This window comes from Taeniopygia guttata, chromosome 11, assembly GCF_048771995.1.
Source record: "Taeniopygia guttata chromosome 11, bTaeGut7.mat, whole genome shotgun sequence".
Classification (NCBI taxonomy): domain Eukaryota; kingdom Metazoa; phylum Chordata; class Aves; order Passeriformes; family Estrildidae; genus Taeniopygia; species Taeniopygia guttata.
The window spans coordinates 4,157,662-4,184,924 of NC_133036.1; the positions used below are offsets into that span (position 1 = coordinate 4,157,662).

The window sequence follows — 27,263 nt, forward strand, 5'->3', positions numbered from 1 at the left end:
TTTTTCGTAATTAATTTATTTATTCAACGTTGCTCACGAGGAGGAGGAAGGAGGGGCAGCGAGCGCTAAGAGTTTTGCTGCATCTGAAGTCTCCGTTCGGCGGCGGCAGCGAGGGTCCTGCGGCGCAGGGTGACAGCGTCGGCCGTCGCTCCCTCAGGCAAAGGCTTCTCTGTGCTCAGCTCCTCATCGGAGGTTTTGTTTAAGTAACGCCTGAGGGAAAAAATAAAAAGATGAGTGAGCAGCACCCACCTCGTTCTGGCTCTGGAAAATGCATTGCGGCAGTGGGGAGGGCTGGAAGGCAAACTAGGAGGAAAATGCCTCAATAAAAGTGCACACAAGTTATGTGCTCCTAAAAAAAGCCTATGTCACCTAGAACAGACTCTGCAGAGTTGGCAGAAGCTCTTAGGTTTTGTGCAAGATCCTTGTGCCTGCGGGAAAGAGCCAGTTCTAAAGGTCAGGGCTGTCCTCAACTCGGAGCCACTCACAGCAGGTGAGTTACTGACGCCCTCTGCTCCTGCTACTCCACTCCTCAGCCTCTGGCACTGCCTACAAGGCACTCCCTGACAACAGCAGCTAAGCCAGTGACAGAAGGGACACTGGGGGCTGCACAGCATAAGGTAAGGCCAGAGGGCAAGGAAGTTGCTGCCAGAGTTAACATCCCAGTGGATTTCTACACTTTAATGGCAAAAAAAACAGTAGTTTGAAATTCAACAGCTCTTCAAACCAGTAAACCAGAAAGTCAACAATACTCTGTCTTCCTAAAAGACATTTTTTCAAACATCAAGGAAAAATTAAGTCTAGGAGCAAGTCTGTTTATAGACTTATAAATGGTGTCACACCCCCAGGTATTTATAAGGAATTTCAGTGTGGAAAAGAAAAAAAGCAGCAGTAGCCTGACAACACCAAAGGACCCAGAACTCAGTGGGGTTCTTGTAAACCCTCTCAGCAGTGTCCCTGCAATGTGAAGGAAGGGAAAATACTTGTTAAGAACACTACAAAGTTTTTTCTGCATCACTGAAGTGCTCTTCCTTTTCTGCTTAATCAGCAACTGGATGCTAGTGAAGTCTACCAACATAACTGGAATACCAGAAAAGTTGAATTCTACCTGTAACAGCTATTACTGCTTGGGCTAAGAGGAACAGTTCAAATTGGCCCCTCTTTGCTCAGTTGTGCTGACTAGCTGGTGCTGAGCTCCTCTGGTGAGGTCTAGTAAAGGTCACCTGACAGATTTGCACTGCTCTGGGCTCTGTATCTGGAAAAAGTGGTGCCTGACAGGAATTTCAGTTGTAATAGCACAGGCCATGAGAGCTGACACCTGCGCCAGGAGCCAAACTAAAGACTGCTAAAGGACTCAGCTCAAGTAACTTGTTTTCAGTACATTCTTAGACTAAAGCCCACTGAAGCTGGAAAAATCAGCCTTTGATTTCAAAGAGCTTTGGGCAAACTGCACAGGAAGCCGTGTGAATGTTGGGACACATTATGCCATTTCTGAGCTGGGTTTAGCAGTACAGCATCCTGAGCCTGCTGTGGCAGATGTATTAATTCCTCTCACTGGTTTTCACATGAGCCCAGGCTCTCAGTGGTCCAATTCCATTTGAAACCCATTCTGGGGGACTCCACCCGAGTGGCCAGGCTGGAGTTTTAGGAAGGAACATACTTTCGAGCTTGTTGCAACAAGTCCTCCTTCCGCTGAACCAACATACGCTGCCTTTCATCGGCTGACTTGGAAAAGCGACTTCCCCTGGCCTCAAAATCTTCTGCTTCATTAGGTTCTGCTTCCATTTCATTGAATTCCACCATTTCTTCCAGTCTGGAGTTCAGTTCAAGTGGCACTCTCTCAGTCTAAAAGAAAAGGAAATAAAGCATACATCTTTGCAAAATTTGGGCTTCTTTGCATCAAAACAACAAGCTACAAAGAATTGTCACTTTCTGAGGCACTGGAATAAACCAGAATCTCACCTGCTATACCCAATTCCTTTGGGTTCCTTTGAAAAGCCCAGCCAAAAAAACAGAACAAAGCTATTTCAAACCATGCTCAAAGATCCTGTATCTTATACTGCTTTATCTTTCATGCCATGTTTGAAAGTAATGTCAAAGACAAACATTAATTACTCATAATTAATGCTCTCTGAAAATGGGGCATTTGAAAGTCAGATTCTGCAGCTGACTTGACAAGTGATGCAACAGTAAATAGTTGAAAAAGCAGAAATCCACATACTAAGGAAAGAATAACAAATGTATTTGCAAAGATAATTTGTGCTCAAGAAGGGAATTCATGAGGCTTCGGTTCACTGGGTTCTGCAGCACTCAAATCATTCTGGATTAGGCTGCTGGAGCAAGGCTGACAACCATCCCAAGCACAGTGTGCCAAGAGAGGAGCTGGCAGCCCCCACATGGCACCTCTCCCCCATGACAGCCAGCTGGTAACACAAATCTGAAAACTGGGCTGATGGCTGATGGTGTGGGCTCGGCAGCAGAGGTGACACAGCACATCCTGATCGCACCCTGCCACACAGGATCACATCAGCCCCGCGCTGCAGAACCACGCCGAGAGCCAAGAGTGGTGGCAGCAAGAAACAAATCATCTCAGGCAACCACTGAAGAGTGTAGCCCTCATTTCATATCCCAGAGGACACCCCAAGCCAGTGGGATGCTCCAAGGCAGTACTGGCCAAGGCAGCTCCCAGTGCCTGGTTTGGGGCCTTTGGCAGAGCTGCCGAGGAGCCGCGATTCCCTGGGATTGCTGCTCCAGCCCCAGCGCCCGGACGTGGCAGCATCGCAGCACAACACACAGGCTTAGGCAGCTGATGTGCTAAACAAGTTGAGTCATCCCAAAGCCCTAGAGACAGGCCAGTAACACCATCTCCTCGACACAACACCTTCACAGAGCAAACACCAAGACAAATGTCACTTCCCATTAGGTCAGCGAGCCAAGCAGGAATCCCAGAGACCAAGTCAGTACAGTCACTGCAACCTCAAACACAAGTGTGGGTGTTCAGCCTCTCTCAGCAAAACCACCAGTGCTGCAATTTACCAGAGGGCTCCAGTACACATACAAATGCACTGGGATAACATGGGACAACCACTGGACTGCCTCCAAGCACTGCCAGACCCCTGAGGAGGGAGGGAGGGCCCCATAGGATGGTCCAATGGATTATACTGGGGGCCAAGATGACCTGCAGACCCAGTGGAACAGGTACAGAGCAACTCAATTGCTGCTTCCAATTCCCACACAGGTGGGCAGAGAAAAGGGAAACCTTGCTGGGGGAAGCAGTGAGGAGGCCACTCATTGCAGTCAATGTCCAGACAAGACTACTCCTTTTTCCCCATGGGCCATTTGTATCAGAAGATGCACGTTGGCACACCTAAAGTTTGGGGATTTTTCATAAGGTTACAAATATTCAAAAATCAATACTCAGAGCCCAATCCTCTATCTGAGCATAGGAACAGTTACCAAGGAGGTTTTAGAGAGAAAACTATCACAGCCAATTGCAGTAAAGGTTATGACAAACCTCAGTAATGCAGCAGAACACAGATGCAGAAGCATGTATACTACAGAAACTATTCTTCTTTCAAGCTCCAAGAGAAAGTTTCATGAAAGCCATGGGATGCCTCAGAAGTGTCTCTAAATAACCACCAAGTACTTAAGCAAGGGAGGGCATATAGCATAGGAATGGAAAGGAGGCAGAGCATTATGCACATCAATGGAAGCATCAGCATTGCAATGCACAGCTGGAGAGAAGCACATGCACAGTGTCTCACTAAGGGTACAGGCCAGGACTGACAGAGGCTGTCAGTATTTAGAGCATTATCTCACAAACCTGTAACATGATTTTATACCATGATGGTGCTCAGAGATGCCTCTCAACTACCATTAGATTGTATCAGCTCTTACTCCCCAAAACCACACGGTACAATTGGGGAAAAAAGCCCCAGTCATTACCTCTATCTTAAGACCTTTGAATTCTAAGTAGAATGAAGTCATAATATGACATAAGGCACTCGGAAAACAAACACTATGCATGAGGAGTTATTTTATTTGAGAGTCTTGGGTGCCCTAAGAAGTGTTGTTTCCAACAAGCAGAGCTGACGGGTTGTTGTTGATCTCCACTTGCTGTTGGAGATCTACAAAGATTCCCAGTGGATATGCTGTTTAAAAAAAAAAAAAATAGAATGCTTGTAAAACTTACTCTAAGGCTGAAGTACAAAAGAACTGGAGTTTCCACAGCCTCTCTCAGAGTTGTGTCATAAGGTATCAAGGTCTATCTACCCACAAATTGGAAATTCAAGGCATACTCAGAGGAGATTATGGCAGCTTCTAATGTCCCCTCCCACTTGCCTTTAAAAAGCTTCTCAAAACTCCGGTGAGCCCTGCTGAAGTAGCTTGTTTGCTCTTTGCCCTTTTCTCACAGACAAGCTTTTGATTGACTACAGCAACAGATTCTTCTGGCAAGTAGAAAGAGATACACCAGGTATTTGGGTACAAATTAAAACCAAAATCAAGGGGACACCAAAGTGACAGGAGTTTCCTAGAGCCGAGGTTCGCAAGGCTCCTCTTCACTACAGAAATACTCTCAACAGCAAGGAGTTAAGTAAGACTCCTTGGTAGAACTCTGAGTTCTGTAAGAAGAGCGAGCAGCTTGTCCAAAGGCAGCCTAAGCTAACACTAAATGCACAAAGCATTTCTGAGGCAGGAGGAGGACAGCAGCCCCCTCCAGCCTCCACAGCACTACCCAGCAGCACGTGTCTCTATGCATGGCAGTCTCAGTCCCCCACTTCAGTTCTTGCCTATGATTCCCACCTTTGGCGCAGTGCATATCCATCCTTCAGTTCATCCCCCACAAGAAGCCACCAGCAGCCCACCTAAACTGTGGGATATTCACAACTGTTCCACTGTCTCCAGGTCATCTCTGTGCTATCCTACATGATAAAAAAAGATTCTTTATCCAAACCACCATTTGCTCCAGCCAGAACACATCATCTGAGCAGAGCTCAGCAGCACTGCAAAGCAAAAAGGCATCTCTATTAGAGAGCATGTGCTCAGTGCTGTAATGTATGGACATCACTCCCAGGTTTTTCAGGTTCTGTAGAAGGAAGGACAGAAATACAGGCAGTGCCAGGCAAAGGGAAGAAAGATGAACAGCAACACAATCATTCCAAGTGGGATTTGAAGCCAGAATCAAGCTAAGGATAACTAGTTAGATACCATTTGTACCAAGAGAGATTTGTCTCATTAAAGAGCAGAGCAAATGCTTCCAAAACCTTCAAAGAAACCCAAAAATGCTTGATCCAGACCAAGATTTTCACTCCTGCAGTTCTGTAGCTGCTGCCTCAGGCTCTTATCAAATATTTGTACCATCACTACCACTTCTTCGTCAGCCTCAACTGCAGAATCAGACCAAATCAAAAGGGCTTTTGTCTTGCAATCTGCTAACAAGGGAACTGGCACAGTTGAATTTCAGGTAGTAACAAGTTAGCTATTCAGGTCACTAAAGTCACACACCTCACCAATTCACTCAGCCAGCAGAAAGGGAGATTTACAAAACAGAAACCCTCAGGATGTCACTATTACAGCCAAGGAAAACAAAAGTGAAATGAGATCCTACTTTACTCACAGGGTAATTTTCTTTCCCTGCCACACTTCAGATAGCACATACTGCTTAGTAAAGGCCTTAGCAAAGAACAGCAAAACCCATTATTGTGCTTTGTATACAGAAGGGCTGTTATCTCTTGGTTCAGTTCATATCTCACTCCATTCCCACCAAAGATCCCCATGTCCTAAAGTGCTTCCTCTAGAACACAAAAGAATTCTTATACTCAAAAAAGAAATACTCCTCCTTTTAATGGAAGTGTTTGGAGATGCATAGAATGGGAATGAGAATAAAAAGGGGAAGAGCAAAGCAACCTGCTCTTCATATTCCACAGACAGGCATGGGCTGACCAGACATGAAAAGAGACATGATGATCTTCTGTTCTTTGTACCATTTGAGAGCACTTTCCCTCAAGGAAGAAAAAGAAAAGTGCACAGATAATTCTCTAGAGGGGCACTATATTCATATCTGATTTACCTGCCTGACTGTGTTAGCTCTGATGTGAAATGCAAGGAAAGGCTGCCACCAGCCTGACCTGCTTTACAGAACCAAAGCCACCTACCAGTCCATGCAGCTTCTAATTGTGCTTTCTGCCCATTTTTATGCCAATTTACCTATTTACCTGTGTGACAGTTCCAGTATCCTCCTGATCAGGACTGTGCCTTTCCACAGGGTTGTTCAGTGCAGGTCTAATACTATCTGCACGCTGAAATGCAAACATCACAGGTTTAATACACTGTGGGAAACAGCAAAAAAACCCTGAGTTATTTGAACACATTCAAACTCTGCCCTCTGCAATGTCAGGCATTGTGCTCAATTTAGAAGCAGATAAGTTAGCAATAAACAGAATGCTCTGTATTGAGGGAGAATTGTCTCTGCTTCCCCACACGCAGACTCCAGATAACAGTACTATCTGATGTGCAGAGAAGCAGAATTCAATATTGTTATTAACAGAAACACTGTCCCCAGACTGCTTTACGAAATCTACTGGCACTAATTAAGAACAAGGCATCATTTTGCCAACATTCTTTGCAAAAAAATCTTCCTAAGTGGTACAATTCAATTATCTGTCAGCAGAGAAATCAACTGGAAATGTTCTAAAAGCTCTGCACAAGAGAGACTGGGAAGAGCTGCTTTAACTGAGCAAATATTTGTCTCTTTTCTAGCTAGGACATTTTCAATGTATTTTTGGTACATGACTGAATACACAGCATTTACAGAGATTTAAACAAAGGGAAAAACAAATCCCAGATTCACCACTGCTTCAACTCATTTAATTCTCCACACTCATTATTAAGAGGCTCAGTGCTGTGATAAGAACGAAGGTAATTTTAGGTGCACAGTTTTATGACTCACCTGTGTGGGGAAAGGCACCTGGATGCGCCCTTCTAGGATGTTGTCAGTGGTGATCTCTACAGAACGAGTTAGCTGCAGATCCTGCAGAACTAAATTATAAGGAACCTGAGGGAACATCTCCTGAATCTGATGAGCCTGGAGAAAGCAATACAGTCAATATCAGCAGTAAATAGAAGTTAGTTGATAAGTATGTCAACAGAAAGAGATTAAAAATATTACCAGCTCAAAGATGCTGTTTATTATATGCAAACCCACAGACAGAAAGAAAAGAGAAAGAAAACTCATGCTGGCTGTGATTTACAGGGCAATATGCTGCCTCCACTAAAGTCAACACCCAAACTGCAGCTCCTAGAGAGACACCACATGGCCCTGAGCAGTGCCTGTAAATGCACAAAGCTTTCAAAAGCTTCCCAACCTTCTTCTTAGGACAGCCTTTTTAATAAAGATCTACACAAAACTCCTGGGTGACTGAAAGTTAGATCAACACTGGGAAGAAAAAAACTATTTTGCTTTCTGCCATATTGGTTCCAAAATGGTACTGACAAGGACAAGTGGAGTAAGTTTTAATAAGCCACTCCCTCCAGCCACCCTCCCTACAAACCAGTTTAATAGGGTCTGAAAATTCAATTACATTAAACTGAGTTGTCAGGGAACTGTTATTATTGAATTTCTAGTTAGTTAAATAATATCCAAATTAAGTAAGTTAAGGTAAGAAGGAAGACAAATAATATGTTTTTAGAGTCCAACAATCAGATTACATTTAATACTTAAATGTCTAGTTTCACTAATGCCCAAAGTCATGTGGGGGCAGAGGTGAATGAGAATGACAATAAGAAAATAAAGGTGGAAGGAGTTTTGAGAACAAAGCAAAAACTATGCACCAACTGACAGTGAATTCCAACACAAGAAACTACTGCAAACCTAACCCTCCACTGTACTACCTTGTGACCAAACCAACTGATTCAGCATTTCAGCCTCTGGTTTTCCCCTCAAAATACTTCCCTAGGTTTTTATTCAGTAACACAAAGGAAAATGTCACTTATTTTCTATTAAAAATGTGTAACACTTTAATAATTTGCTAACCTTTAACCAGCTTTCTATGAAAGCAGACATTTTAATATAAGTTGCTATTGTACTTTTGATAATACACAATCCTAAAAATATCATTATTCATCTTTAACAAAAGCCAATTTGTGTCACTGTGTCCAGTAAAAGAAAAATTAAACTGACCTCAGATGGAGAGTTCCTGCATATTTAACTAATAAATCATCTGCCAACATCTTTTTGATCCCTCCCTGCCTCAAACAGCACATAAATAGTGGCCTTACCCTGCTGATGTTTAAACAGAAGTATAGGCTATGGGTGGGAAAGCCCTAATATTCAGAAAATTCCATCCTTTTCACGAGACACCTCACTGAACATTTATTATCATGGTATAGCACACAGTAGCTTGAAGAACTCAAAGAAAACAGCACTTCTCAAAAAAATGAAATGTTTCATGAGGACACATCCTCTTCTTTTTGTACTACATTAGTTTTTATGGATGAATTCAACAAATATGAAATTTCATCATCTATACTTCTATCATCATGATGAATCAGCAAAAGCTGAGGGTGCTAAAGAGCCCACCTTACACTGATAAGACACTGAAATTGCTATCTTGAAGCTTAGTGCTTTTAAAGATTAAAAAAAACAAATCAAAACCTATAGAATGGTTTGATCAGTTACTACTTGACCAACAGCTAAATTCTCCTGATACAGACTCACACCCTTTGGGGCTGCAAATTGTCACAGAAATACTGAAAAAGAGCTGAAGAAGTTGTACTAAGCAAGCTGAGAAAAAGTCTGCTCATCTACCCAGGAAGTACATGTCATTCTTCTACCTCACTCACTTACCTCCAGACCTGTTCTTTTATGCTGACACATTTGAACCCAAATACAGCTCTAACTTCACTGAAGTAAAGCTTCTCTCACTCAGAAAAACAGCTTTCATCTAGTGTCCTACCACTGTTTTGACTTCCTTCCCCTTTATATTCTCCATTTGCTTGTAACCTTTCCCCTGCACAACACAAACAGGAAGGCTGAGGTGCAGTCTCACCATAACATTGAGCTGGGAGTTGCTGGCTTGTGCAATTCCGAGGATGTTGGTGGTGTGCATCACTTCCACAGAAAAGCTGGGCAGCCAGCTGGCAATTCGGGAGCCTGGGAGTAAGAAGTCACCAAGAAAGAGCATGAGAATCTCAGCAGGCCAAGTACTTCTACATGTATTTAACATAAATCTTTATATTCCACAAGGTATGTGCAGGGAGTTCTGCAGTGCAATCTATCCCTAATGTCTCCTAGACATGGAGAAGGCTGGAGTGAATCAGTAACTGCCCATATTCTCTTCAAACACACTGTCAGAGTGGTGCAACAATCTGGGGGCTGGAAAAGAATCAAGGAAGTAACACATCCTTGTTTTCTTTTTTTAATGTTCCTATTAAAGTGAAAATTAAAATAATCCAGAGTCAAATCCAGTTCTGGAATATATGAATAAACCCAGCAATTTTACAAAAACAGGACAGCTTCTAAGCAATCTAAATCCAGGCCCAAAATGGGTCATCACTGAGAAATACTCCTTCAAAGGGACACAGAGTAACTGAACAAAGTGACTGCTGCAATTGTGTGCTTCAGCTCAGAGTAGGGCACATGGGTGGCTCCCTCCTCCTTCTGCGCTGCCAATTAAATAAACACAGGCTTTGCTCTATGCCACTTCTATCTCCATGGTAATTCTGCAGGTCTCCAAGACACTGGAGAGCACTGGGGAGGACAGTCATCAAAAATACTGTGTTATTCTAAATAAAATATGTCCTTTGGAGACCTAAAGCACCCCAGAAGTGGAAGCCATGCAGAAGCTATCAGCCAGTTTCCATGTACCTAGAAATTGTCTGACCCTTCTCTGACCATTCTTCTCCCCCTACAATCCCCAAAGCACAGATGAGGAACAGGTCACTGTGTAAGTTTGCAGTGAGCATTTCAACTGCCTCATGGGAGCTCCACAGGGGCAGAGCCCAAAGTTGAATATTTGCAGTACTGAAATCATCTGAGAAACACCAAGAGTGCCATTAAAATCTGGGAGAAGACCAGCATGCACCAATACCAAAACTCTAATAAGATCTGAAGACAAATAACATAAATTGCCTTTTTCAAAACAAGTTGTCTCCATACACAGAACTTATTGTGGCCTGGAATCACATCTGCTTTGAGAGTATTTTTAACACACTACTAAAAAACCCCAAACATTTTAAACCATTGTGCCTGCATGATTCCTTCTGAGACTAATCTTCTGCACCTAACCAAGCATTGCAAGTATCTTGTAAACTGAGTGGCAAATGGACTTTTGACAACTACACATTACCTAGGTGATAGGGGAAAGACTGACTTTTAGACTGCACAACAGAGGGCTTTTTTCCCCCTCTTTGACTGTTGATTAACCATCACATGGTAGCAAAAAAAGACACAGGAATTTCCCATTCTGCTTGTCAACATGGCACACAAGGAATAAATGCCAGTAACTGAAGCTGCTGACCACAACAAATCCAGAAAAAGAGAGCACTTGTACAAAATCTTTCAAGAAATCTCCAGAGCTCTGGGAAACCTCGGAGACACATCTGAGCGCTTCCAAAAGAACCATCAGAAACACAGTGGTGTTTGACAAACACAAAAAGAGCACGATTTGAGTTTCAGCTGAAGCACAGACAGAGCTCCCTTCTAGAGAAGGCTGCTGCCCTTGTTTGTTTGGGCAACAGCAGTGGATGTCAAACGTGCTCAGCTCACCATCAAAGTGGAAGAAGTGATTGTGCTGGTTCAGGCGTGGTCTGCCTTCTGCTGCTGCCACAGGCACCAGGTTCTCATCCAGATTCTCCCTCTGGTGATCCTCCCTCACGTGGTGGCTGTCAGTGATATTAAGAGACATTCTGCAGGTGGGGCAAGATGTGTCTTGTTCCAGCCAGGACCGCAGGCACGAGCTGACAGGAAAACAGTAACACTGTGGTGAGCTTCCCAGTGTTTTTCCAAAACGCCACTGTCACCAGTACATCAAACAGCTGTAGCATATTCTTTACACAACATCAACATATGGACTGCACAGAGATACCTTTAATGAGCTCCTGATTACTCTGAAATAGGTTTCTTATTACTTTCAGCTGAAAATACTCAAGTGTTCACTTTTTATAAACATGCATGCAGATTTCTCACAAGCTTAAAACATTCTCAGAGCTTGCTGTCCTTCTAGCTCAGAACAAGCAAGTTTTGCCTAGAAGGGAAAAGAAACCAGTTCTTTTCTCTCACCATTCCCAACTGAAAAAGGCAAAAACCAACTGGACACATACTTAATATACCCTGACACATTTTTATAGCAGTTCTACCTGTGATGAGGCAATAGCATCTCCAGTGTTTTCAAATAGCTTTTCAAAATACTAATACCCAAACCACAAAAGTCAGTACCACTCCAAGAACTCTCTACACAGATATTTCTTAATACTAACAATTCTGTGCCATGACAATCCTTCCTTAATTCTGAAATTTTCTGTCCTGCAGAAAGTGAGAAGTGTTTGAAATGCATGTTGAAATACTCAAAGCAGTGCATGCTTTTTGATTCATGCTGATATACCCAGCTGCAGCATTTGTTCAAGTTATACCTAATTTTCTGTGTGGAAGAATTTCACAGGGCTGAATGCTTCTCAATACTATAATGTGTACTTCACATTTTGCAGGATGGGTTTTTTCCCAGAAGTTCTCAAAACACTTTAAAAAGGCAAAGACATACAAAAAGATCAAATAAACCTGTTCCCAAAATTGTGTATTTGTAAACAAAATGAAGGCACAGATCACAGATTTGGGTTGACAGAGCAAGGGAAAAGCTCTAATTGCAGGACTATAGTGAAGTCAAGGACAGCATTCTGTCCAATTCCTGAAAATTTGCCAAGTGCTGTCCATCATATTGCAATGGAGGGATACAAGTGATTGGTTTCCCAAAAAACAACCAAGGTACCACAGTAAAAAATTGCCACCTTCCACCACCTTGGTCACCAGCACAAGCAGCATGCTGGCACTGGCAGTGCTGTCCAACATCACCTTCCCGACCACAGCAAACTCAAACCTCTGCCTGAGCTGTACTCCAAAGGTCACTTGGGACACACACAGTTTCCCAAGCTGCCACCACACTGCTGCTCCTCAACAGTTCAACAGCTGAGATGCTGGAATGGGCACAACCCCGTGTCAGCTGCATCAGCACCAGGCCCAAAAAGACACCTGTGGTCACACCCACTGTGTACCACCCAGGCAGAAGGGCTTGGTCACCCACAGCACCTCAGGAGGAGGAGAGCAAACAGCAGGTCAAGGCTGGCAACCTTTCAGAGCAACAACTCTTGAAATTGACTGCTTCCTAGAAGGTAAAGGAGATTTTTCAACATGCCTAAAAGATTTAGACACCTACTCCCATTAAATTTCCTTAATATTTGGGCACAGGGTTGATCTCAGCAACATGAATCTTCCCTATCACCTTCTCTTCCAGTCCAAATAACCCATGGGGAAAAAAAATCCCACATAATTGAGAATGGACACAGTGTTCAGCCTGTTGACAAAATCACCAGGCTTTTATGAGGAGAGAAACCACTCTCAGGTTGTAAATAGGGTTATTAGTTACATCTGGTTTTATATGCAAGCCATTCACTGTAACATGTTCCCTTCCTAAAAGCACCAAGGAGTGTAACTTGATTCAGAACTGTAATTGCTTCAGAAAAAAATACAAAAGGATCCTTTTAAATACAGAGAAAACGTCTTTCTGAAGAGAAGACCCTGGGCTTCTCAAGTGCTCAGCAGGTGATTAAATATTCACATGATTCAGTAGCATTGGAAAAGGAGTTTCTGCTATGGAGGCACATTATCTCATTAGCGACTTCTTGGAACACAGATAAATATTTATGGCAAGGTTTGTCATAAATGACAACAAATTAGCACACAGATTACAACCTCTGGTTTGACAGTTACCAGAAAAGCAAAAAGCTATTTACAGAAAGTAACACCACAGGGACAATTTAACTGACCTGCATATTCATCACATGGCCCTCCAGAAACACCTGCTTCAATCCCTGTTTCTCATTTCATATTTAAGCACAGGCATGGAAGTGTAAGCACTGCTACAAAAGATCCAAGGAAAGTCACATCCAGCTCAGCATACTATGTCCACAAGCATATTCACTACTGAATGAGTGTAAGAAGCAGAGTATAGAGAGGCTCTTTAGCCAAAAGTCTCCCAGTTCTACCTACCAGCTGCTTAGGGACCATTTCTGCTGATTTTGTTAACCTCTTTTATAGCCCTGATGGACTCATTATGCCTTGAAATAACCGATTCAGACCTGGCCTCCACAGCTGTCCTGGGGGACTCACCACCATCTAAGAATGCACTATATAAAAATACTCCCTGTTTTCTCCTTAAAGCTGATATCTGCAAAGTATTTAAGGATCCAGCTCCAATTTTTCTTTACCTGAAAATTAACACAACCTCCACACAACAAATCTACAGACCTGTGTTTGAGAAACTCAACACTAGTTACCCATTAGCTGAGAAGGTGCACACTCTTAGTTTGGGGGAAAAGAAGTGCACTAGGTGGAACAACTCAAACATGAAAATGACTGGAGTGAAAAAGACTTGTACTTTGCTGTCAGAAGCAGACCAAGACGACCCAGGCAGCTAGCACTCAACAGCTCTGCTGGTAGTTTGTTACTTGTCATCCCACAGTAAATTTCAGCCCATGCCCACCTATCCCTTCCCTTCTCAGCTAGGTGCACCCTCTCCAGCCTGGACACATACTTGTGGAAGAGGTGGCCACAAGGGAGTTTACGTGCAGATTGCATGGAGTCCCAGCAAATGGCACAGTCATCATTGTTCACTGCCAGTTCCTCTGGTGTTGCAACTGCAAACCTACAAAGAAGAAACAGAAGGAATGACTACACAAGCTCAGCATAGCCTGCTCTCTAGAGAATCCAGCACTGAGAAACCTTATCCTCCATGTTAACTTTTCATTACAAGACCTATGCCAGCAGATTTGTTATTCTTCGGGCTGCACTGCAAAGGAACACACACATACACATGCCTCTGATGCCTTTTGCAGTCACTTTTTTGCACACCTTATCATACATCCTAAGTGCAAAAAGCTTTGACTTGTACCTTCCAAGAGACAATTATATGATCATTTTGTTGAGATCCTTAAATCTGTATAGATTTGGTTTTTGTCATTTTCTATATTGGTTTTAATAGCTGTACCCATTAAGCTGTCTCTTTGGGACCATAAGCATTTATGGTGACTAATTTTGGCCTCAGAATTTGCCACTCCCATTTGTCTTGACTTTTCTCCCTTTTTTTTTAAGCTACAGTGCCATGTAAGCAGTATCCAAACACGACAATACAGAAATGAGTGGTGTAACATCTCACAGCACTGCTGGTGTGGAATGTATCTGAAGAGCAAGCACATAAAGGCAGCTGCCAACTGCAGCTTCAGAAGGAAGTTAGAACGTGGCTCTTCCAGCACAATCAGAATGACCAAAACACATCGAAGTTGGTTCAGATAAGAAGTCTGTGATACATGCAACTCAAACACCTTTGTAAGCAGCTCAAAGGGGTTCAGTGGCTGCATCTTACTGGAAAGAAACAATGCATTGTGGATTAAGTTTATTATGCAGCTCTTAATGTATTACCACAGCCATTAAACAACTTTTCAAAAAAAGCCTCAGGAATTTCTAGACAAGCCAGCATTCTCCACCTGGACTATAACAGCAGGAATCAGAATTACTCAAATGCACAGAGGCTCAAAATTAAAACAGTACACTGATGTAAAGAAAGAGTATCATTCCCTGTGGCTCTTAAAATTTTTAAGAACATGGCCGAATTTTTAAAACACTGGATCAGAAATGCAGTACTATTGGGTATAATATTAGGTTTTAGCAGGCCTCCCAATTTCTCTGCATTACCTCACTAAAAGGGAGTGGACTGAAGTACTGCAAACATGCTCTTGGCTCCACTTTAGGCAGTCTTAGAGTTGGTGTCAGGTTTAGTAAACACATAGGTAAAGGTAGGCAGGATTTAATTAATATTTTGATTTCATTTCGGTCAGTAAGTGAATGGTATAGCCTAATGAAATTAAGAGTGTTGATTTCTATCACAGGCAAAGCCAGTATTTGACAGCTAAAACAGGCAGAGCTCTTCAGAGCTTCTGTCACCTCACTAAGGTAGTATGCAAAAGAATACAGAAGAAATACTGCACAGAGGAGTTATATTTTATACATTATCAGTAATACTCCCATTATACAAGTCAATCCTACAAATCTGTTAAAACCAGAAAGAGTCTTCCCATTAACAAATCAAATGGGTAAAAACACACTCTAAGTATAGAGACTCAAGGGTCAAGTTTGGACCATTTTATCTGTCCAGTTTACACCATGCCACTGTGTATCAAAGGAACACAAAAGAATCCCAACTTCTCTCTCAGGATCCTCTCTACTAGATCTACATCAAGATTGCAGAGCAAGTAAGGGGCTCACCTGGCTTCCATGTTTCCAACCACACGCAGGTAGTTCTTGTGCCGCCGAATTCGCCGCTGCACCTCGTGGAACAGGTAGCGCAGCTGCATGAAAATCACCAGGCTCGCCATGGATAACCAGATATTGCCAAAGAGCTTGGGAAAACAGAGAGTGATTACAAACAAGCACCATGAGAAACAAGAAGCTGCATTAGGTCTTAAGAGACAAAGATATCAAGAAACCAGCCCTGAAGAATTTCTCTTTTGTTGGGTCCATTCAGACCAACCACACATGTTCAAAGGTACCACTCATTATCTCTTCACATACAACTTCAGCAGCACAGCATTTATAATGTAAATAAACTGAATTTAGTCCTGTCCAGCTTAGCATCCCCTACTGCCAATGAAAATAATTCAGTCTGGTATTACTCAATAAAAAAAGCTAATTAAACACCTACTAAACAGATAATTACACACAGTAGTTAAAACCCCTTAACAAAGTTATTTGCGATGACTTCAACTACACAGGAGGAACTAACTTCTCTGTAATATCTGGTTTCTAAAATAAGCAAATTAAAAAAAAAAAAAAAAGTATACCCAATACCCTTTATTTTAAGGCCAGTCTATTTGTTCAGCATTATGTCCAGTATTTCATACCAGCATATGAATATGATGCATCAAGTCCAGGGAAAGTAGGGTTAGCTCCATGACAAAATCTGTGTAGTAGACATAAGTGCCTTTGCCCTCCCACGTTCCTTCATGGTTGAGATCCCAGAGATGAACTACATATCTGCAAGAGGAAGGAAACAAACATTATTTTTTTTGTTGTTGTTGTGAAATAGCATCTGTATAATCCAAATTATTTTGTCAATTTTTCAAAAAACTTCTGGATATGGATTCTTTGCCTTTCTGAGGCTCTGTGCCCACAGTCTATGCTCACTCAAGGAGGACTTATTTTAATGTTACTGGTTTCAAACAGCAACATTTTAAAAAAGCAAAAAGCAGTCAATGCTTGGCCCATACTGGCACTACAGACATTGCCAGCTGATAGAAAAGATGCAGCATTTTTCAAAAACTACTTCAGCTACTGAAAGTCAGTCTCAGGATTATAGTAACCACAGAAGCACATTTTTTCAGCATGTGAGGTGTTTCTTAGGTGAGTCACTACAGCTCAGTGTCAGACCTGAAATGCTGACAGTGACCTGCACGAAGAGGCTCCTGCATTACACACCATGTCCTCCATACGCACACACAGGTGTGTTATAGGTACACATGCATGGGACTTTTTTCAAAGCAAACCTTTGAGAGACCAGGGCCTTAAAACAAACCCTGCAGAATAACATTAAGAAGCATCCATTAACCCTCATCCAGCAGCACCCATCCACTTTAATCCATGCCTCAAGCTATCACCACCCACTAAAGCTATCCATGCATTTCAACCCAAATCTGGAAAAAGCACTCCTAAAAAGATGATTTTTCCATCTGCTAAAAATCATTCTTAAAATGTGTCTACATGTATTTAATCCTTTGTACTATCCAACCTATCTGCCAACTGTTTACTATCTAACTTTAAAATAAGTGTTTCCTGTAATTACTTAAACACCAGTATAACATTTCACTCAAATAAAGGCTTGAGGGTAAGACACATACATCACTCAAATAAAACAAAACAAAAAAATAATCAATTGCAAAATTTGTGCTTAAAAACTACACAGGCTAAAGCTAACCACCTTTGCTCATCTCACAGAATCCTGCAATGGTTTAGGTTTGAAGGGAGCTTGAAGATCGTCTCTCTGCAATGCCTTTGGCCGCCTCATGCAATCAGGCCGTGACCACTTCCAGGATGGGGCATCCACAGCTTCTCTGGGCAACCACTCACTGTGCCAGTGACTCACTCATCTCACAGGGAAGGATTTTTTTCCTAGTATCTAATCTAACCCTGTCTTCTGTCAGTTTGAAGTCATTCCCTCACGCCATGGCCTTGCCCAAAGTCCCTCTCCAGCTCTCTTGATGTCCCCTTAGGTACAGGATGGGGCTCTAATGTTTCACCAGAGCCTTCTCCTCTTCAGGTTGAACAACCCCAGCTCTCTCAACCTGTCTCCACAGCAGCTGCTCCACTCCTCTGAAAAACTCTAAGGCCTCTTCTAGACTCACTCCAGCAGGTCCACATCCTTGTCATGTTGGGAGCCCCAGAGCTGGATGCAGCACTCCAGATGGAGTCTCAACAGAACAGAGCAGAGGGGCAGAATCCCCTCCCTGGACCTGCTGCCCACACTGTGGGGATGCAGACCAGGATGTGGTTGAGCTTTCTGGGCTGCAAGCACACATTACTGCGCTATGTCAAGCTTCTCATCTACCAACACCCCCAAGTCTCTCCTTAGGGCTGCTCTCAATCTCCAAACATGCATTTGCAATTCAACCAGGTAATTACATACATCTCTTGTATAAACATGCTATATGCACTACCATCCTGAACACACATCCTGTAAAACATAACTTACAAAACTTACCGTAAAATCACATGAGCAGTTCTGACTGTCACCAGCAGAGACTGCAAAAGAGGAAGAAAAAAACACAGATATTAACAACATTCTGGCAGGGACAGTGGTTCAGATGCAGGAGCTCAAGGGGTAAAAAAACAAAATTCATTTATCACAGCTTAACAAGTCCTGTGAACCAATGGTCACTATGGATGACTGTGTGCACAATATACCTGAGACAACCATGAAGCTTATAAATAAATATGGAAGAAACTGCTCCCAAAGACACGATGCTTTTAAAGCAGCCACTAGTGTTGCTGTTAAGTGTCGTTTTTTCCCAACTACACATGATGTATTGCCTTTTTCAATAATTATCACTCAGCAAGTGTTGAGACCACAATCCCACCAACTACCTCTCCTCATCCCACTTCTTAAAAAAAACAACTGGAAGAACTGAATAATAACAGAAATTTGAGGATGATAATTTCAAATAATTCCCCCCCTTTGCTGAGATGTAAATGCTGCTAAAATAACTCCTCTCTTTAATCATACTTACGTTTCTAGGTTAAGTACAGGGAAAAAAAAACCTGAATATATCAGAAAGTGTAAGATCAGAAGTGTAAAGACAAGTCACCAAAAAGGTTAACTATATTTCCATGGGCTCTTATCATCTAAGAGATGATGGCCCCATCACCTCTCTGTAATCCATCAAGCCCACAGAGCTTCAACTCTTCATTCTATCCTCATAGTGAAAAACACCAGACATGCTTCCCCCAGAGACTGCCCACACCACCCTATAGTTAGCAGGGGCCAAGTGACACTGAGATGCAGGGGATTTACAATGAGCAACTGAAACCACTTCTGTGAAACTGGTCTGATGGCATGCCTTCAGCATAAGCACTATGAACAGGACAGAGGAGCTACCAAACCCACTAACTTCCCAAAGTAGCAATAAGCCAGATTGTTTAAATCTTTTTTTTCCATCTGTAAAAAGCATTCTTAAAGTGCTTCTATGCATATTTAACCCTTTGCAACACCCAACATATCTGCCAACTGTTTACTAGCTGGCTTAAAAAAAATATGCAAAGATGTATAGACTGGACACTGCTTGCTATACTATAATTCTTGAACACCATATATTAAGGCAAAAAATATGAAAGTTTGCTCAAAAATACAGACAAGTCCCTCCTCAGCTTTCTCTGGGCATTTGCATATTTCACATCCACCCTCTGCAGCAAAAAAAAAAAAAAAAAAAAAAAAGCTGACAAGCAACAGAGAACAAGGGGAAGTTACCTAAAACACAAGAAAAACATCTATATTGCTTTACTGAAAACCCTGAGCTAAATCAATGTTTGCAGAAGAGAGATTAATAGCTTAATGTAACTTAATGTAATTCATTCACACTAATGGAATACACTTGGCAGGATCCCTCTCAAGCAGCATCACAGAAGCCACCACCAGAAAAACATTTCAGTCTCAAAGATTTATCGTTTTTTACTAAGAGCTTGAAGTCTGCTATGAGATGTCATTGCCATACCCATACAGAAAGAAACATAAATATTTTATTCCACTCAGATATGTGCTGGGTAGTAAAATCAAGGAAATTACTCATGGTTGTCCAATCCATACAGGGAATATTTAAAGTGTTCAAAAATGGCAATCTCCTATGAGAAAAAATTAAACAGACTAGAATTCTTTTGCTTAGAAGGAAAGGCAGTAAAAGAACAGGCAAAAGGATAATAAAATCACAAATTCTATGAAAAAGATTAAACAGGGAATGATTCTTAGCTTATTTTCACCATAAATGTATTGGATGATAGCTAAGGACATTATTCCCTGCCCATGGCAGGGGAGTTGGAACTAGATAATTTTTAAGAACCCTTCCAACACCTGTGATTATCAAACACAAGGTTCAGAACAACTCAAACAGGACATCTTTCATGTACATAAAGCCAAGTAAACGTGGAATTTGTTGCCCTTGGATCATTACAGAGGCTGACATACAAACAAGTTCAATGAATGATCAGACAACTTTCCAGAGTACATCTGGGACTACCAAACCCAATGGGTTTGTACAGCCCTCAGCTCAGGAATGTTCTCAAACACCAGTGCCTGCAAGCAAAGCTAGGAGACCCTTACTTCTGCATTCCCCACAAGGTTCCTCACTGCCCACCAGCAGCACAGCAGGGGATCCAGGGCTTGGCTGGATACCCCACACTTCCACTGACTGAGCCCCTCCTTCGTTAGTCAGCACACAGAACAGCTCCACTGAAATGAGTAACTGGGCCCCAGCCTGCAATCCTAAACACTCACACACAGCACAGCACAGCACTGAGGAGGCAACACAGGCACCACAACACTCCCTGATTAACCCACCCCAAGCTGGTGTAATGCTGATAATCCTCCTGCCAAGCCAAGATAAGAGACATGACACCAAAGAGACCCCACCTTTCAGAGACACTTAAATCTTCCAAAACCTTTCCACTGTTTTATTACAAATCTGGTCTTGCACATTCTCGTATTTATGGAAAAACAAAGTGACATATTGATAACTGAACTGTAGTGTGACAAGTATCATATTCTCCTACTATCAGTTATTTTCCTTCCTACTCTCTAACTCCAAGTATGAACTCAAGATAGGAGAAGAAAAATAAATTGTATGTGTTATTCATTACCTGAACTAATGATGTGCTAACACAACATACTTGGATTAGATTCCTCCCCTTTGTTAAAGATTATCACTTCCTCAGGCAGAGTGCAACAACCCACCACAACATCAAAAACATGTTCACTCCACAAACACACTGATGTTTAGTCCACAGTGCAAAGCATTCAGGAGTGCAAAAATATGCCTTGCTTATCTCAGCTGAGACACAAATCGTTACACAAACATAAGCAAAAGCCATGAGAATGTCTTAAGGAAAGGATGTCTCACTCCTTTTGGGGAGATATGAAATAGAAAATACAACCTTAAAGAAAGAGGCTGAAGTGCAAATTACACTTTCATACACTATCCATCTCTCAAGTGCTGTTTCACCGACCTTCTTGCAATGCTCATGAAGCACAATCATTACATTTTTCATAAGCTGTCATTTGATTTCAGCATCATTTTACAGGTCTATCCTCTCATTCTCTTCTTCAGACTAAGATTGTTTTCAGGGTTAAAGGCTAAAGGGAGAAAGCATGCTAATCTGGCAACTTCTTGAAAACAGAGGAGTATTTGTCTGTGTCTTCAAAGTTTCTTTCTTATGGGAATTAAAAGCAAATCCATTGTGTACCAGGATACCACAAAGTGAGGGGTCAAAGGCAAAGCAGAAACCACAACACATATGAAGAAAGTCTCACCTCTGCTGCCATGAAAGCCAATGTGTGCATGCCATGAGTGTAGCCAACAACTCCACAGACAACTGCTAATCCACAGCAGGACAGGAGCATGGCTATGAGCAGGGCCAGCACTCTGACGTGGCTGCTCATAGGTGTGGTAGGAGAAAAGGAAAGCTGCAACACAAATACAAAAATACATGACAGTTTAAATGAGTACTTTATCCACCCTGCCTTCCATTGTCATCTCGCCAAACAAGACCTCACTCAGGAAAATCTTTTGCTTTCTAGACTAAAACAAATTTCACAATGGTGAAATTATGTAGTAATAAATTATGAAGAATAAAGCTAAACCCGCACACTACCCCAAACCCTCATTCATGTTACTGTCATTTACAGTCACAGTTTAACAGTTACAATTTTTTTATTTACAATTACTACGATTATTTGAGCTGTTTAAGTCACCTGTACAAGAAAACCAGAGACACAGTAGTCTGAGCACCAAATCCACAGCATCTCCTTAGGATTAATATGCATTTTACTAACACACAGTCTTCAAGCGACGTTTTGCCAGTTTTTCACCAAACAGCTGATCTGAATTTGTCCAGCTTGGTCTTCCATCTTTTAGTTCTTCCACTGTCATTTTCTTATAGAAGAAAGAGGTATCTACCCAAAAATTCATTTAAGTTGCAGCTAGGGACTACTGAACAGACTCTACTCAAAAACAGTTGTCTTATTCAATAGCATGCAAAGTGTGCTAAATGTCTAAACTACCTTAACAGAGGGCTACACCTGGTCTGTCTAAACCAAAAGCAACCCAAGCAGATGTTGGTCCATCCTCTTTTTTCCAGGGCAGGATGAGAAAGAACAGGACAAGGAAAGGAGTTGTCCAAAGCTTCACTTTGATCTGATTTACAAAGTTGATTCCCATGTTTTTTTTTTAAATGGGCTTTTTCTTAATTCTTTGTATCTGGTTCAGCTCCACATGCCCCATCTTCACAAGGCAAATCATACAAGTATCATTTGTCCAAGCAAAAATTGACTATACATGCTTTGAATGCAAAAAAGAATATAATAAGGATTTCTTCCCACGTGACTCGTATTCTTTCCCAGCTTTCTGAACAAGACTAAAAATACCAGATGACTGACTTGTTCACTGCTGTCTTAATTTTCCTAACCCTAGCCAATTCAGTTTCAAATTTAAGTGCTTAGCTACCTGTGAATTAACAGGCTTTACTGGACATTACTATTAAAAAAAAAATACCTGCAAAGCTTAGATCTACCAAAAAAAGATTCATGGATTCAATTCAGGTCAAACTTCTACGCCAGGAGAGAGGAGCCTACGAAAATGTAGGCCTGTTATAGTTTAAAGGCCAAGATTTACTGTTTAAATTAGTTTCTTCTTCCTTGTCTAGCCTTCAATTTTTGCATCTCTACCTAATTTATTCCTGGTATTAGCACAAAGTGGAATGTAGCTTAGAGAGAAAATCGCACAGTATATTGTAAAGACACTGGCAGTCAAAACTCAGTATATCTAAGTGAGTGTGAAACCTGAGTACAGAATCTGCAGAAACAGGCTCCATAGGCCAATCCTAAAGGGCACCAATCTAAGGGATGCTCTGCTGTTAAGATGTCTTTACTAAGGAGGGCTATGAAGCCATCTCATCCAGTTATGTAATAGTAATTACAGGGCACATATAAGGAGCCATTTATTACACAAAATAAGTATCTTCAGCTCCATTTGTCTCATGGGAAAACTGAAGGAGTAAGATTGACGTTGTACTTTAAAGCAAGTATTTGAAGCAAATGGGAAGTGCACATGTTCAGTACCACAGGGTGAGGAAAAAGTCTAAAGGATCTGTTTGTACCTTATCTGAGCCAGTGCCTGAGCCAGAAACACAATTTGCATGCCCCAAAAGACAGCCCTTAATCAAAACTTACATATTCAAAGCGATCCTTGCAGAGCTGAACCATCAGATGAAGAAACACAAGTCCAGAGAACCAGAGGCACCACATCACTACTTCTTCTACTGTCTGAACATTCAACACACCAAAAATGAAGATAAACTTGTAGAAAATGAAATTCCAGAATTTATCTTTGAGATGCTGTAATGGAAGAGATACAAGTAAGAAACATATTAAAAATACCAGCAGGCATTACTGTCTATCTATTTTCTTATACCATGGCAGCATAACTGCTACACAGCACACAGAGCAGTTTCCTGTGATATTCCTGAAACAGTGCTCAGCACAAAGCAAGTCTGATCTCAGATTGTTTCCTCATGCCCAAGCAACTCAGCTACCAGGCTGTAAATACACAGTCCTCTCTGTTGGAATAGCTGTCACAGTTAGTTATTCAAGATGCCCAAATTGCCTAGCACCTTGCTTCCAAAAACCTGCCAAAAAGTACAGATGATTAAGAAAAGATGATGATGTCTGTTCTTAAGAATCACAATGCCTACAGTGGAGAATGAGATGGATGAGCAATGAAAATAAAATCATTCCCACACACAAAAAGTATGAAAGATATAATATGATGTTCTCAAGCAGCAGACAGCAAGCCAGCTTGAAGGGGATTAAGAAATTTATGAAACAAAATGTTTTGTTAAAGTACATGATGAAATCACCAGGAGTTTAGTTAAAACAGGCCTGAATTCCTTAATGATGCTGCTGTTTTAGACTCACCAGTATTAATAAGCAGCTTTCCTTTACATGACAACTGAGGCAAACTCCCACTGTCTAAACACAAATGAACCCACTTCTCACTTCAGTTTTTAAGAGGGTAAAGAACATCCTGGGAACCATCACCAGTTAAAATTCCACATCCTTATAGTCAACATGGACTGCAGAAAAAGTCTGGCCCATTGCAGTTTAATAGTGTCTTGGTTTTAATATACCACTCAGAGCCTCTACAAGGTATGAATTACAAACACAATAGGCTTTGAGAGATTCACAGTTATTAATGAGGCTTTGTATGCTTCAGTTCTGCATGTCAAAAATCATCATGGCCTGATTCCTCCTATAGAAGTCTTTTTACAGACTTTCTTTTTAATATGTGAACACACTCCAAACCACTGCTCTTGCATTTACACGAGTAACTTATGCATTTGCCTTAATTTTTAAAAAAATATAGAGAGATACTATACAAGGTCCTGCTGCTGCTTTCATCTTCTGCAGGATTCTGTTTTTAAAAATTCTGGGCTTTCATAGTTCCTTTGCTGAATTTTTACAAACATTCTCACATAGACAAGAGCAGGACTAAACATCCTCTGTTTTCTGTCCTCCTCACCTCCTTTCTCTGGGGATTTTCTTGCCTACTGCCTCTTAAACCTGCAGGCTGATAAACCATCTACTCAGTGTATGAGGATGGAAAGCACTTCTCCAGCAGTTATGGTACAAAAGAGGGAACTCAAAACTGCCAGTGCTGACAGCTACAAAATGCAATGGAGAAATGCTGTCAGGTGCAGGCAGAATAGAGAAGAACACGTTACAAGTGTTTTGAAGTGAGGTGTGCTTGTAAGAAATCTAACAGAGTTCATTAAAGACACAGGATTTTTCAAGCTGACTGGGGGCTTATAAAATACAATAGGAAAAATTCCCTTTAAAATAAACTGGAAGCTTGTGGCTGTGGATATACTTGCTAACAAAATGGTAAGACATACGTTGTAAAATTTATTTTTCTTGTGCAGTTTTAGCAATTCCATATAGAAAATCACACCATGTGACTTTATTTGTCATGTTTCACAGTTTCCTTGTTTGCTGTCTCACCTGCCTCTCACTGACACGAAGAGGACCAAACACCATATACTGGATTAGCTTAGCAACCAGCATCAGAAAACAGCAGGCAGTGTTCACTAATACCTGGAAAGAAATAAAGCAGTCAGTGACAAATACTTTTGTCCTATTTAGAAGAAGGGAGAGAAGGGGAATGAACGAGTCTAACAAAACCTGTCATTGTTCACAGAACAGTATTAGTTGCCTTTTCTTTTGATGAAATTTAAGCCTGGCCTCTTCCAAGAAACATGAAGTAGCTGATAAGTCTTAGCTTTTTTTTCTAGAAATACTAACACATTCAGTTTGATACAGCAGTAAAGCCAACAAACTGCTCTACCACTTCACAACAAATTATTTCATAGAGCTTAGCAAATTTCATAAAAGAACACCGGGACAAAACTTAAGAGATCACCAAGATGCTCGTTTTGTTTAACACATGGCAGATGAGAAAAATCCAGTTTGAATCTGTTGTTACAGTAAGAGGATTCAGAGATTGCCTCAAAACATGCTGAATAGCACATATCCCTTCAGTAATAACACTGCTTGAGGCTTTCTTGGGAAACTTCTTTACAGCAAAGTAGCAAGAAGCAGAGCACATGGGCCTGGGAAAACTGCTATCTCATATTTGACAAAGGCATTTGTAATTAACTTTTGACCTAAACAGGACACTAAAAAGGCTAGACAGTAGATGATGAAGAAGCTTCACCCTGTCATTTCCAAAGGACATCACTTTTCCAGGATTCTTAAGGCTGTGAGACCAGGTTTCAACAGGATGACTATATATGGTATGTTAAAAACCAGCACCTCGGTCAAGTAAGCATGTTGTGAACCCGATGTCCAACTACTGCCACCTTTGAGTGACAGACAGATGAAAAGTTCAACAGCAATAACTCAGCAAGGTATCCAATATCCCCTTGTTGAGCCTTTATTTCAACTGCAAATCAGTGAGCCAAAATTCATGAACCATTATGAGGTCTGGATTTTTAAAAGTACACAAAATTATTTTCTTTTTTTTTTTTTCTTTAAACGGTGAGAATGTTTCCTCTTACCTACAAAACGTTCAGTGCCATTTAAAAGAAAATAAATAAAGCAGCAAGGCTCGAATACCTGACAGCCCCTTACTCTGATTTCTGGCAGAGCAGGTCGGGCAGTGCTTGGCGAAGCTGAGCGCTTGGGACCGCGGCAAACGCTCCCAACAGCTTCTCCCACCCCCCCGGCCAGGACGAGCGGAGGCGCTCGGGGAGAGCAGCACAAGCCGCGGGCTGAACTCTCTGGGCGCTCGGCTCTAACGCTGCCCCACCGCAGCCAGGCAGGAAGGGAAGCGGCTGCGGAGGCGGCCCGGGGAAACCCAGCCGAGCCCCCTCTTTATTCCGCGAGCAGTTTTCAAACAACAATAACCAAACACCCCCCCGGGCCCGCCCACCTCCCCCCGGCCGCGGGGAGGTGCCCAGAGGCCGCTGCCAGCCCCGCAGGCCCGCAGGCCCCGCCGCCGCCCCGGGCTCACCCAGACGCAGAGGCTGTCGGAGAGCAGGTAGTAGGCGACGTCCAGGGCCCGCGGGCCGGCGCAGCGCTGGGGCTCGGCCAGCTCGGTGCCCGCCGCCCCGCCGGGCGCCTGGCTGAGGGCGCGGTAGGCGCTGAGGCCGGCGGCCAGCAGCGCCAGGGCGCTGAGCGCCGTGTAGGTGCGGAGGCTGGGCCAGGGGAAGCGCTCCAGGAACAGCAGCGGCATCGCGGAGCCCTCGCGAACGCCCGGCCCCGGCTCGCCGCGCTCCCCCGGCTTAACGCCCGCCCCGCCGCCCCTCCCCGGGGCCGGGCGAGCCGCCCCCTCTGGATAAAGGAAACAGACCGGGCCCGAACCCTCCGCCCCGGCTCCGGGCGCCGCGTCCGCCCGTCACCCCGCGCGCTGAGTCACGGCCGGGGCGGCGCTTCCACCGGCCCGGCCCTGCCCCGCACCCCCCGCGCCCGGGACAGCGGCCGCACCGCCGGAATTAGAGGGGCCTTCGGGAGCCCCCAAACCTACAGGCAGGGTGGCAGAAGAGAGCGCGTAGAGACTGCAGGAGCAGCGCACTTCCACAGGCAGCCTGGAACAAGAATTAGTCTCGCAAAATACCGTGTGGTAAGGTGAGAGGCGCTCTTAAGTGCCAGGGCTCAAAAGCTGCACGCTGCTCTTTGATCTGCACTCTTTAC

At 42.7% G+C, this 27,263-nt stretch overlaps 1 protein-coding gene across 1 annotated transcript; it reads right to left on the reverse strand.

Moving 5' to 3' along the window:
- AMFR (autocrine motility factor receptor) lies at window positions 1-26,949 on the reverse strand. Its single transcript, XM_030282624.4, has 14 exons — window positions 26,584-26,949; window positions 25,074-25,166; window positions 23,247-23,411; window positions 21,330-21,482; window positions 18,015-18,055; window positions 16,162-16,294; window positions 15,527-15,660; window positions 13,800-13,910; window positions 10,763-10,953; window positions 9,045-9,148; window positions 6,947-7,081; window positions 6,213-6,296; window positions 1,658-1,842; window positions 1-210 (listed from the first exon to the last, which is right to left on the reverse strand). Exons 1-14 carry the CDS (start codon window positions 26,803-26,805, stop codon window positions 66-68), a joined length of 1,896 nt encoding a protein of 631 aa, XP_030138484.3. The 5' UTR covers window positions 26,806-26,949; the 3' UTR covers window positions 1-65.
- Window positions 26,950-27,263: the final 314 nt, after the last annotated feature.

Coding starts and splice junctions, on each gene's coding strand:
- AMFR (XM_030282624.4), bottom strand. CDS start 26,805: ATGCCGCTGCTGTTCCTGGAGCGCTTCCCCTGGCCCAGCCTCCGCACC. Junction 7,082..9,044: donor ACTCCCAGCTCAATGTTATG/GTGAGACTGCAC, acceptor TGCTTTCTCCAG/GCTCATCAGATTCAGGAGAT. Junction 211..1,657: donor TTGTTGCAACAAGCTCGAAA/GTATGTTCCTTC, acceptor TTTTTCCCTCAG/GCGTTACTTAAACAAAACCT.